This window comes from Natrix helvetica (assembly GCF_964273705.1).
Source record: "Natrix helvetica genome assembly, chromosome: 3".
NCBI lineage: Eukaryota > Metazoa > Chordata > Lepidosauria > Squamata > Natricidae > Natrix > Natrix helvetica.
This window is the reverse complement of record NC_138549.1, coordinates 141,863,074-141,883,563: the sequence shown is the minus strand read 5'-3', so window position 1 is coordinate 141,883,563 and position 20,490 is coordinate 141,863,074. Positions and strand designations below refer to the sequence as shown.

General features: G+C 38.2%; 1 protein-coding gene across 1 annotated transcript in view; it reads right to left on the bottom strand.

Moving 5' to 3' along the window:
• The window catches only part of MYH7B (myosin heavy chain 7B), a 52,209-nt gene that overhangs the window by 14,159 nt on the left and 17,560 nt on the right, over positions 1–20,490 (bottom strand). The window contains exons 11-26 of the mRNA XM_081948061.1: positions 19,749–19,852; positions 15,289–15,427; positions 13,921–14,039; positions 13,241–13,390; positions 11,189–11,359; positions 10,066–10,245; positions 9,840–9,972; positions 8,422–8,498; positions 5,131–5,218; positions 4,613–4,730; positions 3,684–3,807; positions 3,072–3,208; positions 2,469–2,724; positions 1,670–1,912; positions 1,069–1,245; positions 705–850 (exon numbers count right to left, since the gene is read on the bottom strand). Of these exons, the coding sequence (XP_081804187.1) occupies positions 705–850; positions 1,069–1,245; positions 1,670–1,912; positions 2,469–2,724; positions 3,072–3,208; positions 3,684–3,807; positions 4,613–4,730; positions 5,131–5,218; positions 8,422–8,498; positions 9,840–9,972; positions 10,066–10,245; positions 11,189–11,359; positions 13,241–13,390; positions 13,921–14,039; positions 15,289–15,427; positions 19,749–19,852 (2,362 nt within the window). The remainder of the gene's footprint in view (positions 1–704; positions 851–1,068; positions 1,246–1,669; positions 1,913–2,468; positions 2,725–3,071; positions 3,209–3,683; positions 3,808–4,612; positions 4,731–5,130; positions 5,219–8,421; positions 8,499–9,839; positions 9,973–10,065; positions 10,246–11,188; positions 11,360–13,240; positions 13,391–13,920; positions 14,040–15,288; positions 15,428–19,748; positions 19,853–20,490) is intronic.

Here is a 20,490-nt window from a genome sequence, read left to right as displayed (position 1 = left end):
AACTGAATTATTACTTATACCAAGCTGAACACATTTCCTGAAATATCTAAGGATGGAAATGTATTCCAGTTCCTGTTAATGATCTTTCTAAAAAGTAATGATGAAGCAGGCACTTTGCAGATGTTTGTTTTCCAAATCATATGAATCGTTATGAACTGCATTCGAACAATGCCTCATATACAAGAGTTATCTTCTCAAGATGGCTTAGGCAATGCAGTAGAAGAATAATTCTTTCTAGTCTGTTAGTATTGCTTCAGAATTCTAAGGTGGAATAAGAGCGATTATGATTAAAATATTAACATTAGATAGCAGTACTTGATTCATAATATCTTCTGCCATTAGATTAAAGTAAAGAAAGCATTAAACTAAATGGTAAAGTAAAAATAAAGAGAATATGATGTAGAGAACATTATTTAGAGAGCCAGTCTGGTTTAGTGATTAAGGCACCAGGCTAGAAAGCGGGAGGCTGTGAGTTCAAGCCTTGGCTTAGCCATGAAAGCCAGCTGTTGATTTTGGGTCACTCTCTTTCAACCCAACCCCCCTCACAGAATTGTTGTGGGGAAAATACAAGGTGGAAGGTGTGTTGAATATGTTTGCCGCTATGGGATACAAATAAATCAATCAAAATAAAACAGGTAGCAGAGTATGCATAATGTGATTTGGTTCTCTAAATGTCTATTTACCATTTTGTGAAACATGCTTACTTTTTGAGTTTCTCCTCAAGTTGCTGCTTATCATTCTCCAGATCCATCACAGATTCTTGTGATAGTTTTAAATCGCCTTCTAGCTTGCGCTTTGCTCTTTCCAGGTCCATCCGTATCTTCTTTTCTTGCTCTAAAGCACTCTCCAGCTAGAAAGCACGAAAACCATAAAATAGTAGAAAAAATTGGCACATCATCGAAAAGTGGACATAGGTATGAAAAATGCTCCAGGGGTTCCTTTAAAAAAGATATGGAGTTGCATCTAGTTATAATACTACAGATTGTCCACCCATGATATACTACATAATAAGATTAGACATGAGTTCTTCCATTATGACAATCCATTCATTGTCATGTGTGTACTCACATCATCCACTTGCTGTTCCAGCTTGACTTTAGCCTTGGTTAGAGTATTGACTTTGTCCTCCTCAGCTTGAAGGTCATCCAAAGCTTGTTGGTGGGCCTCCTGTAGTGCCTTTTTCTCCTTGGTTAACTTAGCAATGACCTCATCCAAAGCAGCCATTTCTTCAATGAGGTTTTTCACCTAGGATATGATTAGATAGCTTAGGGAGATATATTCATAACATGGCAGAATGAAAATCTAAACAAAAGTGTAAAGCTAACCATATTAGTTCCATATTTTGTTCGATGGTGGTTTTTATGAATCAACAGAGAATGTGTGTAATTATGTCTCAACCTTCCCAATAATCTACACCAAAATGCATTATTTTTGCTATTTGAGATTGAAGAAAACAGAACTTTCTCCTGCTAGTAATATGCTTCTGAATCCTATGAGGAATTAAAATAGCTTAGTTCTCTTCAGGGATTTACCTGAGCTGTAAATTAATCTCTATAGTTAGATGCAGTAAAGGGTTTCAACTGCTACGGTTGAGTATACGTTTTTATGCAGTATGTGAGCAATCAAGACTGTTTATGCCTTTGTTGTTATTTTTTCCAGTTTTGCTCACCTTGTTTTCTGTGGCATGCTTCTCCTTCTCCACTTTGGCCAGGGTGATCTCCAGGTCATCAATGTCTTTCTTCAGTTCAGCACACTCATCCTCCAGTTTTCGTTTTTTAGCAGTCAGCTCAGCATTCATTTCCTCTTCATCCTCCAGACGCTCCACCAGTTCTTTGGCTTTGGCTTCTAGCTGAATTTTGGTCTTAATCAAGAGCTCACACCTGTCCTCTGAATCAGCCAAATTATCTTGCTCCTGTGAAGAACATCCAAAGCAGCACTTTACCACTCTAAGAGTGGTTAGTAAAATCTCAAAACTGTACATAGGTGTATGAAAATGAAGTTAAAAGCTACGATTATTTTATAGGTTGTTGTCATTTATGGACATTTAAAAAGTGACTCTCACTTCATTTGAGTGCCTTCACAAAAATCTGGCCCACACATTTGTGAAAGTTTAATCATAGGTACAGAGTTAGAAATGTTTGTAGACCTATACTCCTAGTTCTACCATTGAATATGAAGTGGTCTTATAGTTTTAGAACAGAGGTGTCAAACTGGTGGCCCACGGGCCGGATGTGTCACATACAGACTATGCCCACCTCAGCTCCATGAAGGGAAAAAACGTCACAATATATCATGTCACAGCAATGTGATGCCACGAGTTTGACATCCATGTTTTAGAACATCTATTAAGTATGTAAAGAAATATCTGTCTATAAATGTTTACTGCCTTATTCGATCCGGGCTTCGACATAGAACATGCATTCAAAGCCTAAACTCATTTGGAATGCTTAACTACATAAGTTACTCACTGCTTGAAGTTGTAGAGACAAGTCATTCTTTTCCTGGATTATGCTAACTTGTTTCTCTTCCAGTTCCTTCCGTTTAGTTTCTGACTTCTCCAGAGCTTCCTTCAATTTCTGCAATTCCTCTTTAAGGATAGCCAGGTCCTTCTCAGTCTGAGCTGACTTGAGGAGAGGCTTGATCTTAAAGAAGAGTTTCATCCAAGACCAGTTTTTCACAGCATTAAAAGCACGGATGTTCCACTGGATAGTGTAGAGTGCCTCTCTGTTAGGAATTAACAAAACATATTGAAAATGGAAAGCTATGGGATCAGAGGAAGTTCATATATGTCTCTGTCTAAACTTATGAAGAAACTGAAGATTCTGAGAGGAAAATAGAGAGAGAAGAAAATTGAAAATACTGTGCTGTAAATTATATACCAAATTTAAAAAAAAAGATCTTTAATGTTGCTTCTCCTACTGAAAAGCAAAATATTGTTGTTGAAATTTACAGGTACAGTAAAGAGACAGGTACCTCAGTCACGGAGTTGTCTCACTAATCAATAAAATTCATAATATCCCAAAGGATAACATGAAACAAACGTATCTGCTGAGGTAATTTTGTTGTTATACCTTCTGGTGATTATTAACTTGTATTCTATTCGCATGAGGCGCCCACGCATCCTCGCCTGCAGAAGGGTTATAATCTTAGCCAGCCGTTCATCTCGCATCTCTTCCAGTAGACCCAGCAAACCAGCTTTGAAAAATACCTGAAAGGTTTATTATATACTAAGGATGAAATTGATTTCATGTTGACTTTGAATAATATATTTCAACAATTCTGAAGAATAATTCCCTTGTGCTAATTGTTTGCAATTAATTTTTGAGTAATTAATGAATCATAGTTAGAAGATATACCAGGCTTAATTCGCCATACGCTACTTTGAGATTCTAAAATAGTCCTATTCAGAAACAAAATATCTCTAAATTTTATATTATATTTTGTTTCTTTATGAAGTGTTTTAATTTATGTTTTGCGTATATATTTTCATTTCAGCTTTCTTCTTTATAGCAGATACTGAATTTAAAGTGTATGAAGCTAACACTCAGGAAAGAAAACTGTAGTATATAAAAGGAAGAATATGAATCTTAGTTTAGACATAGATATTGTGTTCATCCTCAGCATTTTTCCGTCATAATAAAATCAACTCATTCATTCATAAATGTTACTTGCACAGCAAATACCTTGGTGTGTCCAAACTTATATTGGGTGTGGTCAATGTCCAAGGAAAACAGCAGTTTTTCTGTGGCCTTCCTGCTATCTACAAATTTGTCATCGGGTATTGCAGCTGGGTTCAAGATACGATAACTAGGAGGTAAGATTAACAGTTGAAGGAATCAACATTTAGAATCATGAGTATTTCTTCATGTAAGCTGCTTAGATTCTAAAACAGTGGTTCTCAACCTTTCCAATGCCCCGACCCTTTAATAGAGTTCCTCATGTGGTGACCCCCAACCATAAAATTGGTGTCTCGGTTCCTAAGACCATCGAAAATATGTGTTTTCCAATGGTCTTAGGAGACCCCTGTGAAAGGGTCATTCGACCCCCAAAGGGGTCCTGACCCACAGGTTGCGAACCACTGTTCTAAAACGACTTGGTAAAGAAAGATCTGGAAAACCATGATTTTATTAGAATGAAGAATTAAATAATATATTAAATCAGGGGTGGGTTTCTGCCGGTTCGCCCCGATTCTTGGCCCCCAATGTGAGATTGGTCCCAACACCTCCTATCTTTTTGTAAGGGCCTAAAGACGTGGCTCTGCCAGGCAGCTTGGGGCCCAGTGGGAGAACAGCGCAATGGAGGTGGTTGGTTGAGTCATAACAAATCCCACCTCCCCTCAACTCCGTTCCCGCCTTCCCTATGTGTCCTTGATTTTAATGTCTGATTTTAACTTTTTATATTTTAACTGAATATGTAACTGCAAGTCACCAAGAGTTGCCCCACAGTAAGATGAGCAGCCAATAAATTTTATAAATAAATAAATAGTAGGATACTTTCCAAAATCCAAGCATTCTTCCAATGGCTAGATTCCACAACTTTACCACCTACTTAATGTTCCTAGCAGGAGAGAAATGCTAGTATCTTTACAAAGGAAAGAAGATGGGCTGGTTACCGCTGCTTGAAGTCAGCATAGAGGATCCTATTTGGAAACCCTTTCCTGCAGATGCGAATGCCCTCAAGGACGCCATTACACCGCAGCTGATGCATCACCAGGAAAGGGTCCATGGCGCCTGCATAGCGGGGAAAAAAAGAGAAGGTGTCTTCAGCAATAACAACCTCTTCTCCAAACTAAAAAAGCTTAATCCTAAATAAGGTCATAAAATGGAGGGAACATACATGAAATACTGTCCAATTAAACAGTCCAAAAACAAGGAAATGGAAGATTTAAAAGGTGAGAAAAGAAATTAATACCTTTTCACCCTGACTGAAAGCACGGTTATCTAAATACCGGTGTTCAAAATGGTTAAGGTGCCAGCCTCACTCAATATTTTTTAAAAAACTTAATGCCACTTTTTGTGTTACCTACAACAAAGAAGTCAGTGCTAAAAAAAATTACAGTGTCTTATATATGGACCTTTCCCCAGGCGTTTCATCACATCTATGTTATGTAACCTTTTTGACATTCTGTACCTGGAGTCTTTGTTTCATTAGGGATAATGCAGCGGACAAAATGGGGCTGGGTAGCACGCAAATTGGTCATCAGTTTGTTCAGGTTTTCCTGTAAGGCAGACATAGAAAGTTAAATAGCTTCATTTGCTCTCATTCCATTTCTAAGTCAAATTTTAATATGCATTATTTTGGCCATGAACCAGCCGTATTTTCCTCAATGCAAAGTTGGCCCAATATTATAATCTTCACTGAGCCCTTTCTCTGTGAGTCCTCTGTTAGAAATAAGCCAGGTGTTTGGCCAGGAAAAAAGGACAAAAAAGTTTCTTCCTTCTGGAAATCACATCCAGATAGAATGGCATGTAAGTGTTGTTTGTAACCTATACATTATTTTAGAAGCTGCTTCTTCTTCTTCTTCTTCTTCTTCTTCTTCTTCTTCTTCTTCTTCTTCTTCTTCTTCTTCTTCTTCTTCTTCTTCTTCTTCTTCTTCTTCTTCTTTTCTCTTTCTCTCTCTCTCTCTCTCTTTCTCTTTCTCTGCTTCCTATTTTTGAAATTTCAGATAAACTTTGGGTTTAATTACGGTCGTAAGTTGAGGACTACCTGTACTTGTGCTAGATGTTGGGACACAAGTACGTAAAGTCAGCATTTGCATGATGACATCATCCTATCTATATTGTCATTCTAGCTTCATGACAGTTTTCTGTGGACATTGATGGACACAAAGATAATTGGTAATTATGGGAAGAATTTGGCTTCTTTTTTGTTTGTATTGTCTCCAGGATGGACATACACACAAAAAGGCACATAGATATAGCATGATTATTATGATCACGTCTGGATTATTACTTATGTTATCTACAGATGTCTTGGAAAATAACTTACTTATCCCACTCACTTTATGTATGCCAAAGTTGGCACTGAAGAGTCAATCAGATGAAAATGTTATTATGCAATGCTCCTGCCAAACTCACAGAGCTACATAAATGCTCAGAAAATTATGTCTCCCACAGCAAACTTACCCCTATTTGGATATCTAAACTAGAAACGTTTACTTTCCTGTAATTAGTTCCAGATAACATATGGTAGCTGTACTTTCTAAGCATCGCTCTTTTACAAGATGAGTAACATGACATATATACACACATACACAAACATATCATGCTATTCATTTTGTAAAAGAGAGATGTTTAGAAAGTACACACACACACACACACACACACACACACACATTAAAATGGAAGCAAACTTTATTTTAAAAATGTAACATAAACTTAAAATAAAATCAATCACCTGGAGGATAAATGATTAAAAAAACCAGAGCAAGAAATATATCTTAAGAGCTTGTCTACATGGAAAAAAAAGTGGGGGCCAAGTACAGATTCCAAGAATGAGCACCCAATAGCTGGAAGCAATGCAGGAGAAAGCCCTTTTCCACATCACAAATTAATGAGCTTTTGACAGCTAGGGCATTTGTGCAGGCTTACAATGAGATATGAGGTCTTTCACATAGTTAGGTCTTAAGATGTTTGAGACTTTAAAATTAAAACCAATTTATCAAAGTAATAAAGAACTTCTACAGATACATCAGTATAGTACAAGGCATCTTGTGATCCATGTACTTTGCACAGTATTATATTCTGCACCAACTAGTGTTTCCAGATACTTAGTCACATATATGTCATATTGGATGAGTTAACATAATAGGTACAAAAATATGGGTGACTATGGCCAAATCTGAGTGCTCAGAAAAAGTTGCTGTTAATCAGTGGTGGGTTCTGGATCCCGTTGCAACTGGTACAGTTGCAATGGGGCCCGGCGTCCACCACATGAATGTGTGCAGCACGCGTGCAGTACTCGTGCACATGCGCACATGAATCCTTACCTCTTGCGACACCTCCGCGAGCCTCCGCAACGCCCCAGTTGCTCGGCGGAGCGTCACACAGGTGCCGTGTGCTCCGTGTGCATAAGCGCCAAAGAGCTCAAATACAGGTAAGGACGGCGGGCGGGTGGGCCCTCCGGAGCACCGTACTGGAACGGTACCCAGTGCTCCAGGCAGGCACCGGTACGCCTGTAACGGGGTGTACCGCCTGCAACCCACCACTGCTGTTAATGCATTAGATGAAATTGTGCCAACTATTTTCTTTTTTATTTGGTTACCACCCACAAATCCAGGGACAGTTGAAGATGTAAAAGCCAAAACCATTCCCATAATGTGCAGCTGGGAGTCAGATTGCTGTAGTAGTGAAGGCTACAGCAGAAACAAAGAAGAGTATGAGTTCTACTCCTGCCTTAGGCACAAAGCCAGCAAGGTGACCTTGGCTTAGTTACTTTCTCTCAGTCCCAGGGAAGAGGCAAAACACTTTTGAAAAATCTTATTTAAAAAAAAACTGCAGAGACTTGTCCACGCAGTTTCTGAGAATTGGACATGATTGAATGGAATGCTCATTTCACCCCCAATCAGTTGAATCTCAGTCTCCGAGTTTCCCACTTAACTTTATCTCATTCTCTCTTATTGAATATAGACAACATTCAAGAATATCAGTTGTATCCTTGGAGTTGGATAGTAAAGAACAGTAATGTGTTATCAGCATGATTGTATTGTTTTAGTACTCATGCTTTAAACCCCATTATGTGAAGAACTTTCTCTTCTAAGTTCTGAAACCGTGGCTCTCAATCAAATGGACTTCACAGAAATGAATGCAATTTATTGGTTCAATTAGAATTAGTTCTAGCTAATTATTCTCCCTCAAGGCAGAAAAGTCGGGGTGGGGGAGTTGCTCCAAGCACTGTAAAATCCACATTTGTTTCCTTCTTCCCAAAGGTTTTCCTTCCTGCAGTCAATAGTGAGGAGAGAAATAGCACAGACTTAAAGTGATGTTTATGTAATAAATTATCTAAACATCACTGCAAGTCTTAACTGCCTCTCCCTCAGCAACGGAAAAACAGCCAGGAACCATGTAGAACAAAGACACCACCGCAGCAGAAATAAGCATTTCCCTATCATAGAGGGAATTCGTTTTCTTTCAAGTATTCTTCCAATTCAATTTGAATGTGAAATGAAGATATTCGCCAAGAATTGATAACACAGGGACAATCACTGATGTGAATTCCCTCGTATCCTTTTTGCTAAGAAAGGAGAATACTGGACCATTTGGGGAGAAGAACCAAGCTTTAAGGTGTCTGCCTGGGATTCAAATTTATAATTGGTGGCTTTTAGAATGTTACCTGGAGGAACTGTCCAACATACCTATTAACTGAATCAAGTACAATTCTGTAGAGTTTAACCAGTGATTTTTGTTCCAAAGTATCACTTACCTTGTGCATGGAAGACACAGTTTGGAATGAAGCTGCCTTCTTACGCTTTTCTTTGACACCTGCCTTGTGGGGCTCATCTATCAAATAAAATTTCAGTATATTACTTTAGTGGGATTAATTTAGTTTGGGTATTCATTTAGTTTTTAACAACTGGGAGACTAACTATAGTGCCTGAGTTTCTAAACAATTAATATTTTAAGTCTAATTAGTAATTCAGCTTAGCTGGATTCTTGATGAGAGACTGCCAAGAATAAATACTGTTTTCAAATCTGCTAGGTATATTAGAATACAAATAAAACGAAGACCTAAAGGAATGAATCAATTTACATAATTATATAATGAAATATTTAAAATGATCTATAGCAGGGGTATCAAACTCAAGGCCTGTGGGCCAAAAGTGGCATTTGATCAACATGAGTGACGTCAAGGTGGCCATGCCCACTGTGGCCACACACCCTCCCCCGAGGTGAAACACAACCCTGATGCATCCCTCAATGAAATCGAGTTTGACACCCCTAATGTATAGAATAAGCTATAACTTTAGCATGAGCACCCTTATATATAGCCTCATTCCTATATGCCTCTTGGCAATTCTGGTGAGTAAAGGAACAGCTTTCCTCAAATCTTTGCTTCTACAACTTAATCTCAAACTCTTGATTCATTTAAACCCAAAATAGAATATCCCCAAATGATATGCTCTTAGAACCTACTTAAGATGTACATTGTTTAAACTGAGATGTGCAATGCTTATTCCTCTTGCGATAATACAAAAAAAGACTGATGGGAAGATGGACTACATGTTTTAAGGCTAGACAAAAATTCAGCAGGCTTGACTGAACCGGTACTTCTGAACCATTTAAGTTGTGCACAATTCTCTTTCTGCTTATAGTCCCAATGTCTAATTATATTATTTTCAAGAGAGATTACCAACTATATCTTATTGATTTACAATTATTTAAGCTATTGCCTTTGAAATATTTTATGACAAAAATTATTGTATTATGTCTTTTGCACCCTGATCTAAGCAATGAGATGGTATATATACCTTGTCTTTCTTGATCACTTCAGTTGATCAAATTCCACAACATCAATCTGTTTGTATATTTTATTTATTAAATTCTACCTGTCATATCAATCAAAGATTTTGAATACTATATAAGGGATATCTACTTCTTATCTGTAACAGTGTTGCAGATCGGTTTGTGGTCTTTTAGGAGCCTATCAAATCAAAATTTAGATGTACTAGAGAAAATTGTGAGGGAAATATAGAGAAAAGAGATTGTTTCCTGGAAAGTCCTGACTCTTGGAAATTGAAAATTTGATCAACTAGATCTTTCATTAATGTAGCATAGCTGTTCCTATGTTCACACATAAACTATATTCAGTGCCATATAAAATGCAATGGCAAAACAACTCACCTGAAGAAGAGCTGACATAGCTTTCATATAAACTATTTAACAGCTTATTTTGGGATTTCTGGAAGACACCGACCACTGTCTCATTCAAGGGATCCTTATTCTTATCTAGCCAGCCAATTATACTATAAGGCACCTGTTGATAATTGGCCAAAAACAACAGAATCAGGACATTAATTTAACATTAATTTAAACTTTATAAGGTAGGAAGTTGGGAACTATTACATACCACTCCTGCATAATGCACCACCTCAAAGTGGGCCTCATATTTGCGCCTCTTATCTGGCCGAGGCTTCTGGAAGTTGGGTGATTTCCCAATGTGATTGTCATACAGCTTGGCCTTGAATGTCATATCAGAAGCCTTGGGAAACATACATTCTTCCTCCAGAATAGAGAGAATACCAAGTGGCTATAAGAAAAGGATATTCATCAACGTTTTAGTAGCAATCTTAATTGGCCTTATATAATCCAATAAAATGGTGGACCGCTCACAGTATAAATAATTAGTAATTCACACATTGTTAATTATTAATAATTAATTTTGCCTATTCTGAATTAGGGATTGTATGAAATTCAGAACAATGGACAGATTTGTGTATTTTGACAAGCAGAACTATTCTACACATTTGAAAACAGCTTCATGTGGCAGGATCACAATAGTTCTGATCTATATTTAAGGTGATTTGGATCACTAAAAATAACTTTCATAAGACTATTTTATCATATGGTAGGAAATTGATTTTGAAATTATTCTTTTCATCTCCAAGTATCTCTATTTGCTTTCTTTTAAAATTCTACTTTTAAAGTGTTTCAATTTTCCTGTCTGAATATGTAGTACTCTGGAGCAAAGCACCTCGGGTTTATTGGACTAATAAAATGTTCTTTATTTTCTCATTCAAAAGATATTGTAAAATTATATGCTATATTTTTCTTTGTAGATAGATCTAGAAATAAAGGAGAACCCTGAGAATTTAAAAAAATGTAAATAAGGAATTCACCAATGGGAATTAAATGCCTAAAATAGCTCTGTAGGAGCTCTGTAGGAGCATTGAAAAAGAAAATTCTTTTTCAGCAAAACGCAAAGAAGAGATCCTCAGCAGAGTGATTGGAATAAGTTAAGTTAGAATACAGTTAAGAATTTTTTAAAAAGACAGTGAGAAAGAGGGATGGCGGTAAAATTGAATTATTTTGCCCTATTTTAAAAAAGCTTAGCCAGATAAATTCTCTGTTGTTCATATAGAAAAATTTTCGAAAGTAAGAGAATAGCCATAGTCATATACTTCTTTACATAGCTGATTTATTTTATAATGCAACATTCATAAAGCTCTCGCTATTGTATCTCTCAACTTTACCTTTTCAATCAGATCAATGCAAGCCTGCAAGTCCAAGCCAAAGTCAATAAAGACCCATTCAATTCCTTCTTTCTTGTATTCTTCTTGTTCCAAAACAAACATGTGATGGTTGAAAAATTGTTGCAATTTCTCATTGGTGAAGTTGATGCATAACTGTTCAAAGCTGTTAAACTGCAGGCAAAAAATAAAACAAAAGGAACTTGAGACCCTACTGCCTACCTAAGATATAATCATTGTTAGCACCCTCAGAAAAGCATCAAAGCATTTTCTCCTTTTTGTATGTATAGTAGTAACTTTCTGATTTGTAACTATACAATTTCAGGCATGATTCTAGTCACACATATATTTATGGATGAGAAAACAGATACCAATGTGTTCAGTATTGTATGAGTAAATTAATGGAAGTGGCTATAATAGTAAGACTATTAACTACCCTCTGCTGATTTTCTTGGATGTGTTTCATCTGACTATATCAGAAAGCCATTGATAGATATAAAACAGAATGGCAAGAACTAAAAAATGTCAAAGAAATATTTAATATTTTTGTAAAAAGCACAGAGTTTTATCAATTGTACTGTCAAATTCTACGGCACAATTTTTGAAATTCGATGTTTTAAGACAATAAAACTACAGTATATGTCCTAAAATAAAGTTTTCACAAATTCAAAAACAAAAGAGAAACCAACCTATCCTACATTCTTTAAAAATGTTTTCAAGATTGCTTATACTTTACATAGCTCCTTGTATTGTTGCAGCCTTAACTTCTTTCCAATAACAACACAGTATTTCCTAGCTGTTGAAAGATTGCCCCTCTTGTTATATGCCATCTTATGAGATCTCAGTGTCTTTGCTGAGATCGCCCAAGATTTTGACATATTGAGTGAAATCTCCTGCAATCTATCAACATTTCAGTGATTCTTTAAAAATATTTTCAGGATATTAGGTTTTATCTACACCACATTCTGTTGACTCAGCCTTCCATCCTTCCAAAGTGGGTAAAATGAGGACCTAGGTTGTTGGGGATAATATGCTGACTCTGTAAAACCGCTTAGAGAGGGCTGTGAAAGCCCTATGAAGCAGTATATAAATCTAAGTGCTATTGCTATTAAAAAGATAGTCATATGAATCAGCCAATGCCAGATCCAATTCTAATATCACTTCCACATGGTTCTGATTTCTATTCCTAATTTCCCCAAAGAAATCTGAAGATCCCCTTTCATTATTTTCACTGTTATTTGGCAGAATCCACAAGACAGGATCAAAATCAGGCAAGGTGGTGAATATAGTGTAATGATCCAAGCCTTGCCCCTTTTGTAAATAGACGCGTACACAGGGACAATGCTTAGACTGTTCACCAAGTTGTCTGTTTTGAAATGCACACATGCCACTGGCATTGCTGCTGCCATGAATCTGCAATGCCACAAGTCAATTAAAAAATAAATAAACAAAATGTTTAATCAGTCATTTGTTACCTGTTAACATTTTTATTTCATGCTGCCAGCATCTGTGCATTGATTTTTGAAACACCTGCAGTAGTAGCTGTAGGAGGGCTAAAAAAAAAGACAACGTGCACTACCACATGTTGTCTTTTAATGAGCTCTAAAATTAGGCTCTTGATAAGAAGCTACATTTTCTCATCCTCCATCCCAGGAGTCAGAGTGACAGGAGAGTCTCTGCCAATAGAAAACCAGATCAGACAGAGTCTCTCTTTTGTACAACAAAGGATAAGCTGTTTAAAGTACTACAGCTCAACCTGAAATTAACAGATGCAGTTGATGAACAGAAACAACAGCACGAAATCTTACAGTGCTACACAACACAAACCATCTGCGGAAGTGCTCTAGAATTCAAGTGCAAGTGGATTTTCACCTTATACCTTGCAATTTGCCAGCCATAGGCTTCCCAGGAAAAAAAGAAAAAAGAAATCAAGTATACCATGCTGGTCTGTATGTTTCGTTGTTAACAATATTTAGTTATTGCTTTTTCCAATACAAAATTGTATAAAATTGCTTTCATATGAAAGGGTTTGCCTTGGTCAGTTTTCAAACCTACATCAAAGATCTCAAAGCCAGCAATATCCAGCACTCCAATGAAAAATTGCCTGGCTAGTTTGGTGTCCAAGGTTCTGTTGATACGCATAACTAGCCACTTGAACATTCGATCGTAAGTGGCTTTGGCCAAAGCTCCTACTGCATACACCACCTGTAATTGCAACATAGTAAAAATTCATCAGAACCACTGTTTTACCTCTAAAGTTCATATCTAATACATACGGTAGTTTTGTTTATAACAGAGCTATGAAAAATATTTCAAGAGAAACTTCACAAAGCATTTTAACATGAGTGAAGCATCTCTCCTCAAAGGGTTCAGATAGCTGTAAAATTTGGAAGACTTGGCATCAAGGATTTTTCAGGTTGCCTATAGACGTTGCCTTCACAAACAAAGCTTCTCCTGGGACTCCAAAGCATGCCCTGTGCCTTACAGAGGACGCAGTCGCCTCACACTTTGGAGAGGGCCTTTCATTCATACCGACATACTTTGCTGTTTGACTGCTTTGCAAATAAATCTCTTCTGAACAAATCTTTAAAACATATGCTTTGAGATAGCTAGCAAGATAATTATTTATTTCATTCTTACAATTGCAGAAAAGTTTTGTTTAAGAGCCACAACTAAAAGTTCATATAAGTATATGAGAGTCACATGTCCAAGTTGTACAATTCCCAAATGCTTACCTGATCTACGGTCTGACCTTTGGTGACATATTCATTTCCAACTTTCACTCTTGGATGAAGCAACCCCTTGATGAGGTCACCTGAGCTGATCCCCATGAGGTAAGAGGCTTTATCAGCACCTGCAGCACAAGAGCAAATGCCAAAATTTTAACATAATGAAATTAAAAAGAAACAAGAGTTTCCAAAATTTAAACGTTTCAAATGAGAATGATCATCTAGCTATTTAAAAGTAAGTGACAATTAGTCTTTATGGTCCAAAATTAATAGTGAAGTGCTTCCCACTGAATCCCCCATAGCATGGTGCTTGTCTGTTTATTTTGCTAACAATGTGATTTCTGTGAAACATCACAGCAAGGTGGAGGGGAGGAGAAGAAATGGCACTTTGGAAAACTGGCTGCCCCTTATTCTTCAGATGATAATCATTTTATATTTATTTATAAATTATTGAAGATCTTACAAAAACATGAAAAGTAATACAAAACTACCATTAAAAAGAAAAAAAAGCAATAAAGAAGGGGAGGAAGAAGGAGAAAAACAAAAGTGCAGAAAAAAGAATAAAAAGAAATAGAAATAGAAGCCTCCGATTTTCTTTGTAACAAATATAAGTTGAATTACAAAATTCTCTCTTAGTCTACGATTACAAAAAGAGCTCATTCTTTTTTTATTATCTAGTTTTTTCCCCCAATCATCAATATCACAAATCATAAATGCATTTTTTTCCTTTTCATGCAAAAAGTAACATGTCCAAGCATGTTAAAATAGCCCTTCATGTTGCTCACATGTCTAACAAAGATTCAAAGCTCCTTTATGCATTCAGACAAATCTGTAGTGATGAATACCAATGATACACCATGTTATAAAAATCCTCTCTAAGGCTGGGACACAAAGTAAATTTGTTCAGTTACATATTAGTCCATTTGTATATTATAATCAAATTTTTAGACCATTTTATCATACATTATTTTATTTGTTTTTCTTCTGCCTCGGATGGCAATTATTTTTATCTCCAAATGATTGAGATACAGAAGTCTTCCACTTATTTGGAATTATGGAACAACCTTGTAGGCATTCTCACAAAATGAGAACGTGGACAGATGGGATCTGTCTTTGGATAAAATGTGTGTTGTGGGGAACATACCTAGTACAAAGGACATATTTACTAGAATGCTATTTTCTATCCTTTCTAACCCCCATCCTGCTGAAAGGTGTTAAATGAAATAGATAAAATAAACATACATCAATGTTTGGCGATAAGCCTCCATAAGCCTGCACTTTAAACATCACGTATATGGTTGCTTGTAATGCAGCAGACTAACATGGTTACTGCTCCGGAATTAGCCACTAATAAGCAGCAGCACTAATGCTTACTTTCAGTGCCTTCAGCCTCTGCCTGTTCCTCCCGTTGCTTCTGCTTGAATTTCATGTTGCCAAAGTGCATGATGGAACCTACTATTTTATAGCAGCCATACTTCTCTTCGTTGCTGAACCCCAGGATGTCCATAGCATGCTATAAAAAGGAATCAGATAAGACAGACTTTTTTAAAAAAATCATTGTTAAGAAGTAAAAAATGAAGAATGAATTCACTGGGTATTAACTAGGACACCAGCAAAATATCTGAAGTGCTTAAGCCTACTTTAAGGTTACTACAATCAGTGGTGTGATTCAAAACATTTTTACTACAGGTTCTGTGGGAGTGGCTTTGTAGGCATGGCATGGCTTTGTGGGCGTGGCAGGAGAATACTGTAAAATCTCCATTCCCACCACACTCCAGGGGAAGGTTACTGAAAAATCCCCATTCCCTCCCAATCAGCTGGGAGGCAGAGAATAGATGGGGGCAGGGCCAGTCAGAGGTGGTATTTGACAGTTCAGTTCTCTGAACTACTCAAAATTTCCCCTACCGGTTCTCCAGAACTGATCAGAACCTGCTGAATACACATTATTTATAATTTAAAAGACATCCTTTTCAAATGTATTATAATTGCTATATTAGATTTTATATCAGTAATGTTGTTTGGATTACTTGGGAATTTGATGACTGATGCCAAATAGTTTTAACAAAGACTTTTCTGGAACAATCCTATTTCAATAGTATATTTCTTATTGTGTAATCAGTCTATCTCATTCAAGACACTGGCATTTGTAAATCTCTTCCATCACTCCACATTCCTCTTCCCCTATGACTGCAGAGATTGAAGGAATATAATAATAATAATAATAATAATAATAATAATAATAATAATAATAATAATAATAATAATAATAATAATAATAATACAATAGTAGAGTTGGAAGGGACCTTGGAGGTCTTCTAGTCCAACCCCCTGCCTAGGCAGGAAACCCTATACCGTTTCAGACAAATAGCTATCCAACATCTTCTTAAAGACTTCCAGTGTTGGGGCATTCACAACTTCTGGAGGCAATCTGTTCCACTGATTAATTGTTCTCACTGTCAGGAAATTTCTCCTCAGTTCTAAGTTGCTTGTCTCCTTGATTAGTTTCCACCCATTGCTTCTTGTTCTGTCCTCAGGTGCCTTGGAGAATAGCTTGATTCCCTCTTCTTTGCGACTCTTCGTCACCTGAAGTTGGGGGTTCTCTTCCAGAGGTTGGTTGGGCATTTCCCCCTCCGAGGCCTCCCCCTTAGTTGGACTCTTTGTCACCTTCAGTTGGGGATCCTCCTCCGGAGATTGTTTGCCCTTTTCCTCTTCCAAGGCCTCCCTCTTGGTAGGACACTTCGTCACTTTAAGTTGGGGATCCTCTTCCAGAGGTTGTTGGCCCAGATGACTTTTCTGTGCAGGCATCTGGGGCCCTCTCTTAACCACCGTGGCAATTGGTACACACGTTTGTTCTTCGGCAATTCCCTCCTCCGAGGCCTCCCCCTTGGTAGGACTCTTCGCCACCTGAAGTTGGGGATCCTCTTCCAGAGGTCGTTTAGGCTTTTCCCCCTCCGAGGCCTCCCCCTTAGTTGGACTCTTTGTCACCTTAAGTTGGGGATCCTCCTCCGGAGATTGTCTGCCCTTTTCCTCTTCCGAGGCCTCCCCCTTGGTAGGACACTTCCTCACCTTAAGTTGGGGATCCTCTTCCAGAGGTTGTTGGCCCAGATGACTCTTCTGTGGTGGCATCTGGGACCCTCTCTTTACCGCCGTGGTGGTTGGTGCGCACGTTTGTGGCATTGGGGCTGGAGCCAAACACTCTGACGCTCTGTGGCCAAGTTGACAACAATGGTGGCATTTAATTGGCCCCCACGAGGAATGGAACCTAGTTACATCTCTAAACTTAGGAACCGTTTCATCACACTGCCTTGCTCTCCAACTTGCAGCTGCCCCCTTGGTAAACCCTTCTTCCATGGTGGAGATTGCTTCTCTGTAGGAAGGTGGAGTAAGAACCTTTTGGGGCATTGCAGATGCACCTTGTCCCGCTTCCCATCTTGCAGGCCTGGCTTTGGTAATCCCTTCTTCCATGTTGGTGATTGCTACTCTGTAGGAAGGTGGGGTAAGAACCACTTGGGGCCTTACAGGCGCACAATTTCCCGCCATCCATCCCGCAGGCCTCCCTTTGATAATACCTTCTTCCATGGAGATTTCTTCTCTGTAGGAAGGTCTGGTAAGAACCTTTTGGGGCCTTGCAGGGGAGACTGGAACTGGTGGGGAGGTCAATCCCTCGGTTGGCCACTGCCCAGCTTTCTGCCATGGTGCCATCTGCTGAGGGAGGGCAGGTGCCCACTGGCATCCCTCCCATCCATGACCTGGGGTTAAGACCCATCCCGGGGTTGCCTGCTTCACAGGTTGCAGCTCAACCAATGATGGCTGGCTAGGGGGTTTTACGTGCCAAGGACCCTCCTGCTGGCTTGGAGGAGTTATGGGCCAAGTAGGTGCCCTTTGCTGGCTTGGATGAGTTATGGGCCAAGTAGGTGCCCTCTGCTGGCTTGGAGCATTTCCCCATGCTGATGGCAAAGGAGTTTGTAAGTAGCATCTTTTCCATCCAAGTCCTGGGAGGAAAGCCCAATTTACTGCCCAATTTGCTTCATTTACTGGTTGCAGCCCCATTTGTGGTGGCTTGCAAGTGACAGATGCTGGAAAAATTCCTTCTTCCTGCCTCCTTTGAAATTCCCATTTTGAAAGGGAATCTCTCTCCCATCTAGTTGCAGGGTGATATGCCATTTCATTTATTGCCGTCTGGAAGGAGCCCAAACCTCCGTTCTAAGGGTGTTTTTTTTTTCCAATCTTGCTTCTAAGCTGGGGGGGAAGGAGAGGGAGCATGCACTCACAATTTTGCTGAAGAAGTCCGTCTGAGATTTCCTTCGTCTTGTCGCGTCTCCTCCTGCATTCCTCCAGATGCAATTAAACTGGAAACAGCATTCCATTGCCTTTGAAGTTCCGTACTCCTCTTCTTATCACCAAAAGCTTCTCATTAATTCTTCGCTGATATTTACGCTGTCCCGGTCAGCATTGGGAATGCCGAGACCCACATCACCAGATCTTCCATCACCAGCCCTTCCCCCTTGATAGGGGGAGGGAGCTAGTGAAATATTTTTAAAGTAGAGAGTTGAAATAATGTTAGGGTTCTAAATACCATGCAGAAATAAATCATTGTCCAAGGCAAAACATCCTTTAAGGTGCAATTTATTCCGCAGGCATGTTAGTACTGCTATGGAAATTTCAACTCTGGAAGTACATGCTCTGGGTTCACCCAGTTAAAGTTCATGATCTCTCCCCACACCCACAAATCCATCACATGTTCCAATCATCATCTTCCACGCTGGCATGTACACCCATCTTCTTCCGGCCAGGTGTCGAGATGCGAAGACAAAAGATGACCTTGGCTTCTACAAAAGAATGTCAACAATCCATTCTACAATCCTACTCCTTTCTATTCCCCCCTCCCAACTACTACACTATTGAAACAGCATAGAAAATTATTAAAAAGTGTGGCAGGCCAAAGATCCTAAAAAGAATATAATTACAGGCCTGACACATGAAGTGTTAATACCACTTTATAATGCCTTGGTAAGGCCACACTTGGAATACTGCATTCAGTTCTGGTCGCCACGATGTAAAAAAGATGTGGAGACTCTAGAAGAGCAACAAAGATGATTAGGGGACTGGAGACTAAAACATATGAAGAACGGTTGCAGGAACTGGGTATGTTTAGCTTAAGAGAAAGAAGGACTAGGGGAGACATGATAGCAGTGTTCCAATATCTCAGGGGTTGCCACAAAGAAGAGGGAGTCAAACTATTCTCCAAGGCACCTGAGGGTAGAACAAGAAGCAATGGGTGGAAACTAATCAAGGAGAGAAGCAACTTAGAACTGAGGAGAAATTTCCTGACAGAACAATTAATCAGTGGAACAGCTTGCCTCCAGAAGTTGTGAATGCCCTAACACTGGAAGTCTTTAAGAAGATGTTGGATAGCCATCTTTCTGAAACGGTATAGGGTTTCCTGCCTAGGCAGGGGGTTGGACTAGAAGACCTCCAAGGTCCCTTCCAACTCTACTATTGTATTGTATTGTATTATTTTTTCCAGAGTCATTTTGTAATATAAATATATGTAATATAAATCTCTTTTGGTAGAGATTTGATTCAGATGATCTGCCTTTAGTCTTAAATTTATTCCATTAAGGATGACTAACTACCATGAAAACAGTGATATATGAAAATATGCAAGAGAATTTAGACAAAATTATTTTTTATTGATATGAAGCAACCACAATATTTACTTTTTACTAAAATAAAAGGTATTTATACTGTTTTACATAGCTAATGTAAATAGCACTGAAGCACTTTATAGAGAGACCTCCACAACCTTGCTTTATTGCTGAAAAAATACTTACATCTGTACCCATGAGCTCTTCTCCATCATCCAGGTTGTCCACAGTTGTTACTCCTTGTGAACAGAAGTGATAGTCGTAAGGGTTGGAAGACACCAAAAGCATATCTGGAATGGAATAATTTATAGATTAACATTTATAATTTGGGATGTATTATAGGAATTCATTCAATCTTACCTATAAAACTAAGGAAAAAAGAAGTAGGAACATACAGTGGATTCAACTTAAATTTAGTCTCCCTACAAAAATAAGACCAGCAACTTTTGAAACTTGTCTATTTAAAGTCTACTGTCATCATAAACATCTAATCTTCAAGTGATATTTGACAGTACTGTCTACCCTGAACTGATAAACCTGAACAGTCATCTGAAAATTGTTTAATTATTATATGATTGAGATGAATAATTGAACATATTCATTTTATTGATGAAATATTTGTTACACCAGCTTTCTATGGATTTATTATAAACAGAATTTCAGTGAATTTCTGAAATATTATAAGCATGCATCATCATTGGGAAAGTTCTGGGTTGAAAATTACTATTTAGCTACAAAGCCTATTAGAAGTCTTTGAACCAACAATGACCCAAAAGATGGATATAGATGTGAATGAACTATGTGTGCTCACAAGAAGAAAAGTGTGAAGTTATAGCTTTGTTGTAGATGCAGATTTGTTGATACTAATAGCAATTGTTGATATACAGCAGCCTATCTGACTGCTGAACATAGCTCTGAAGCTGTTCTG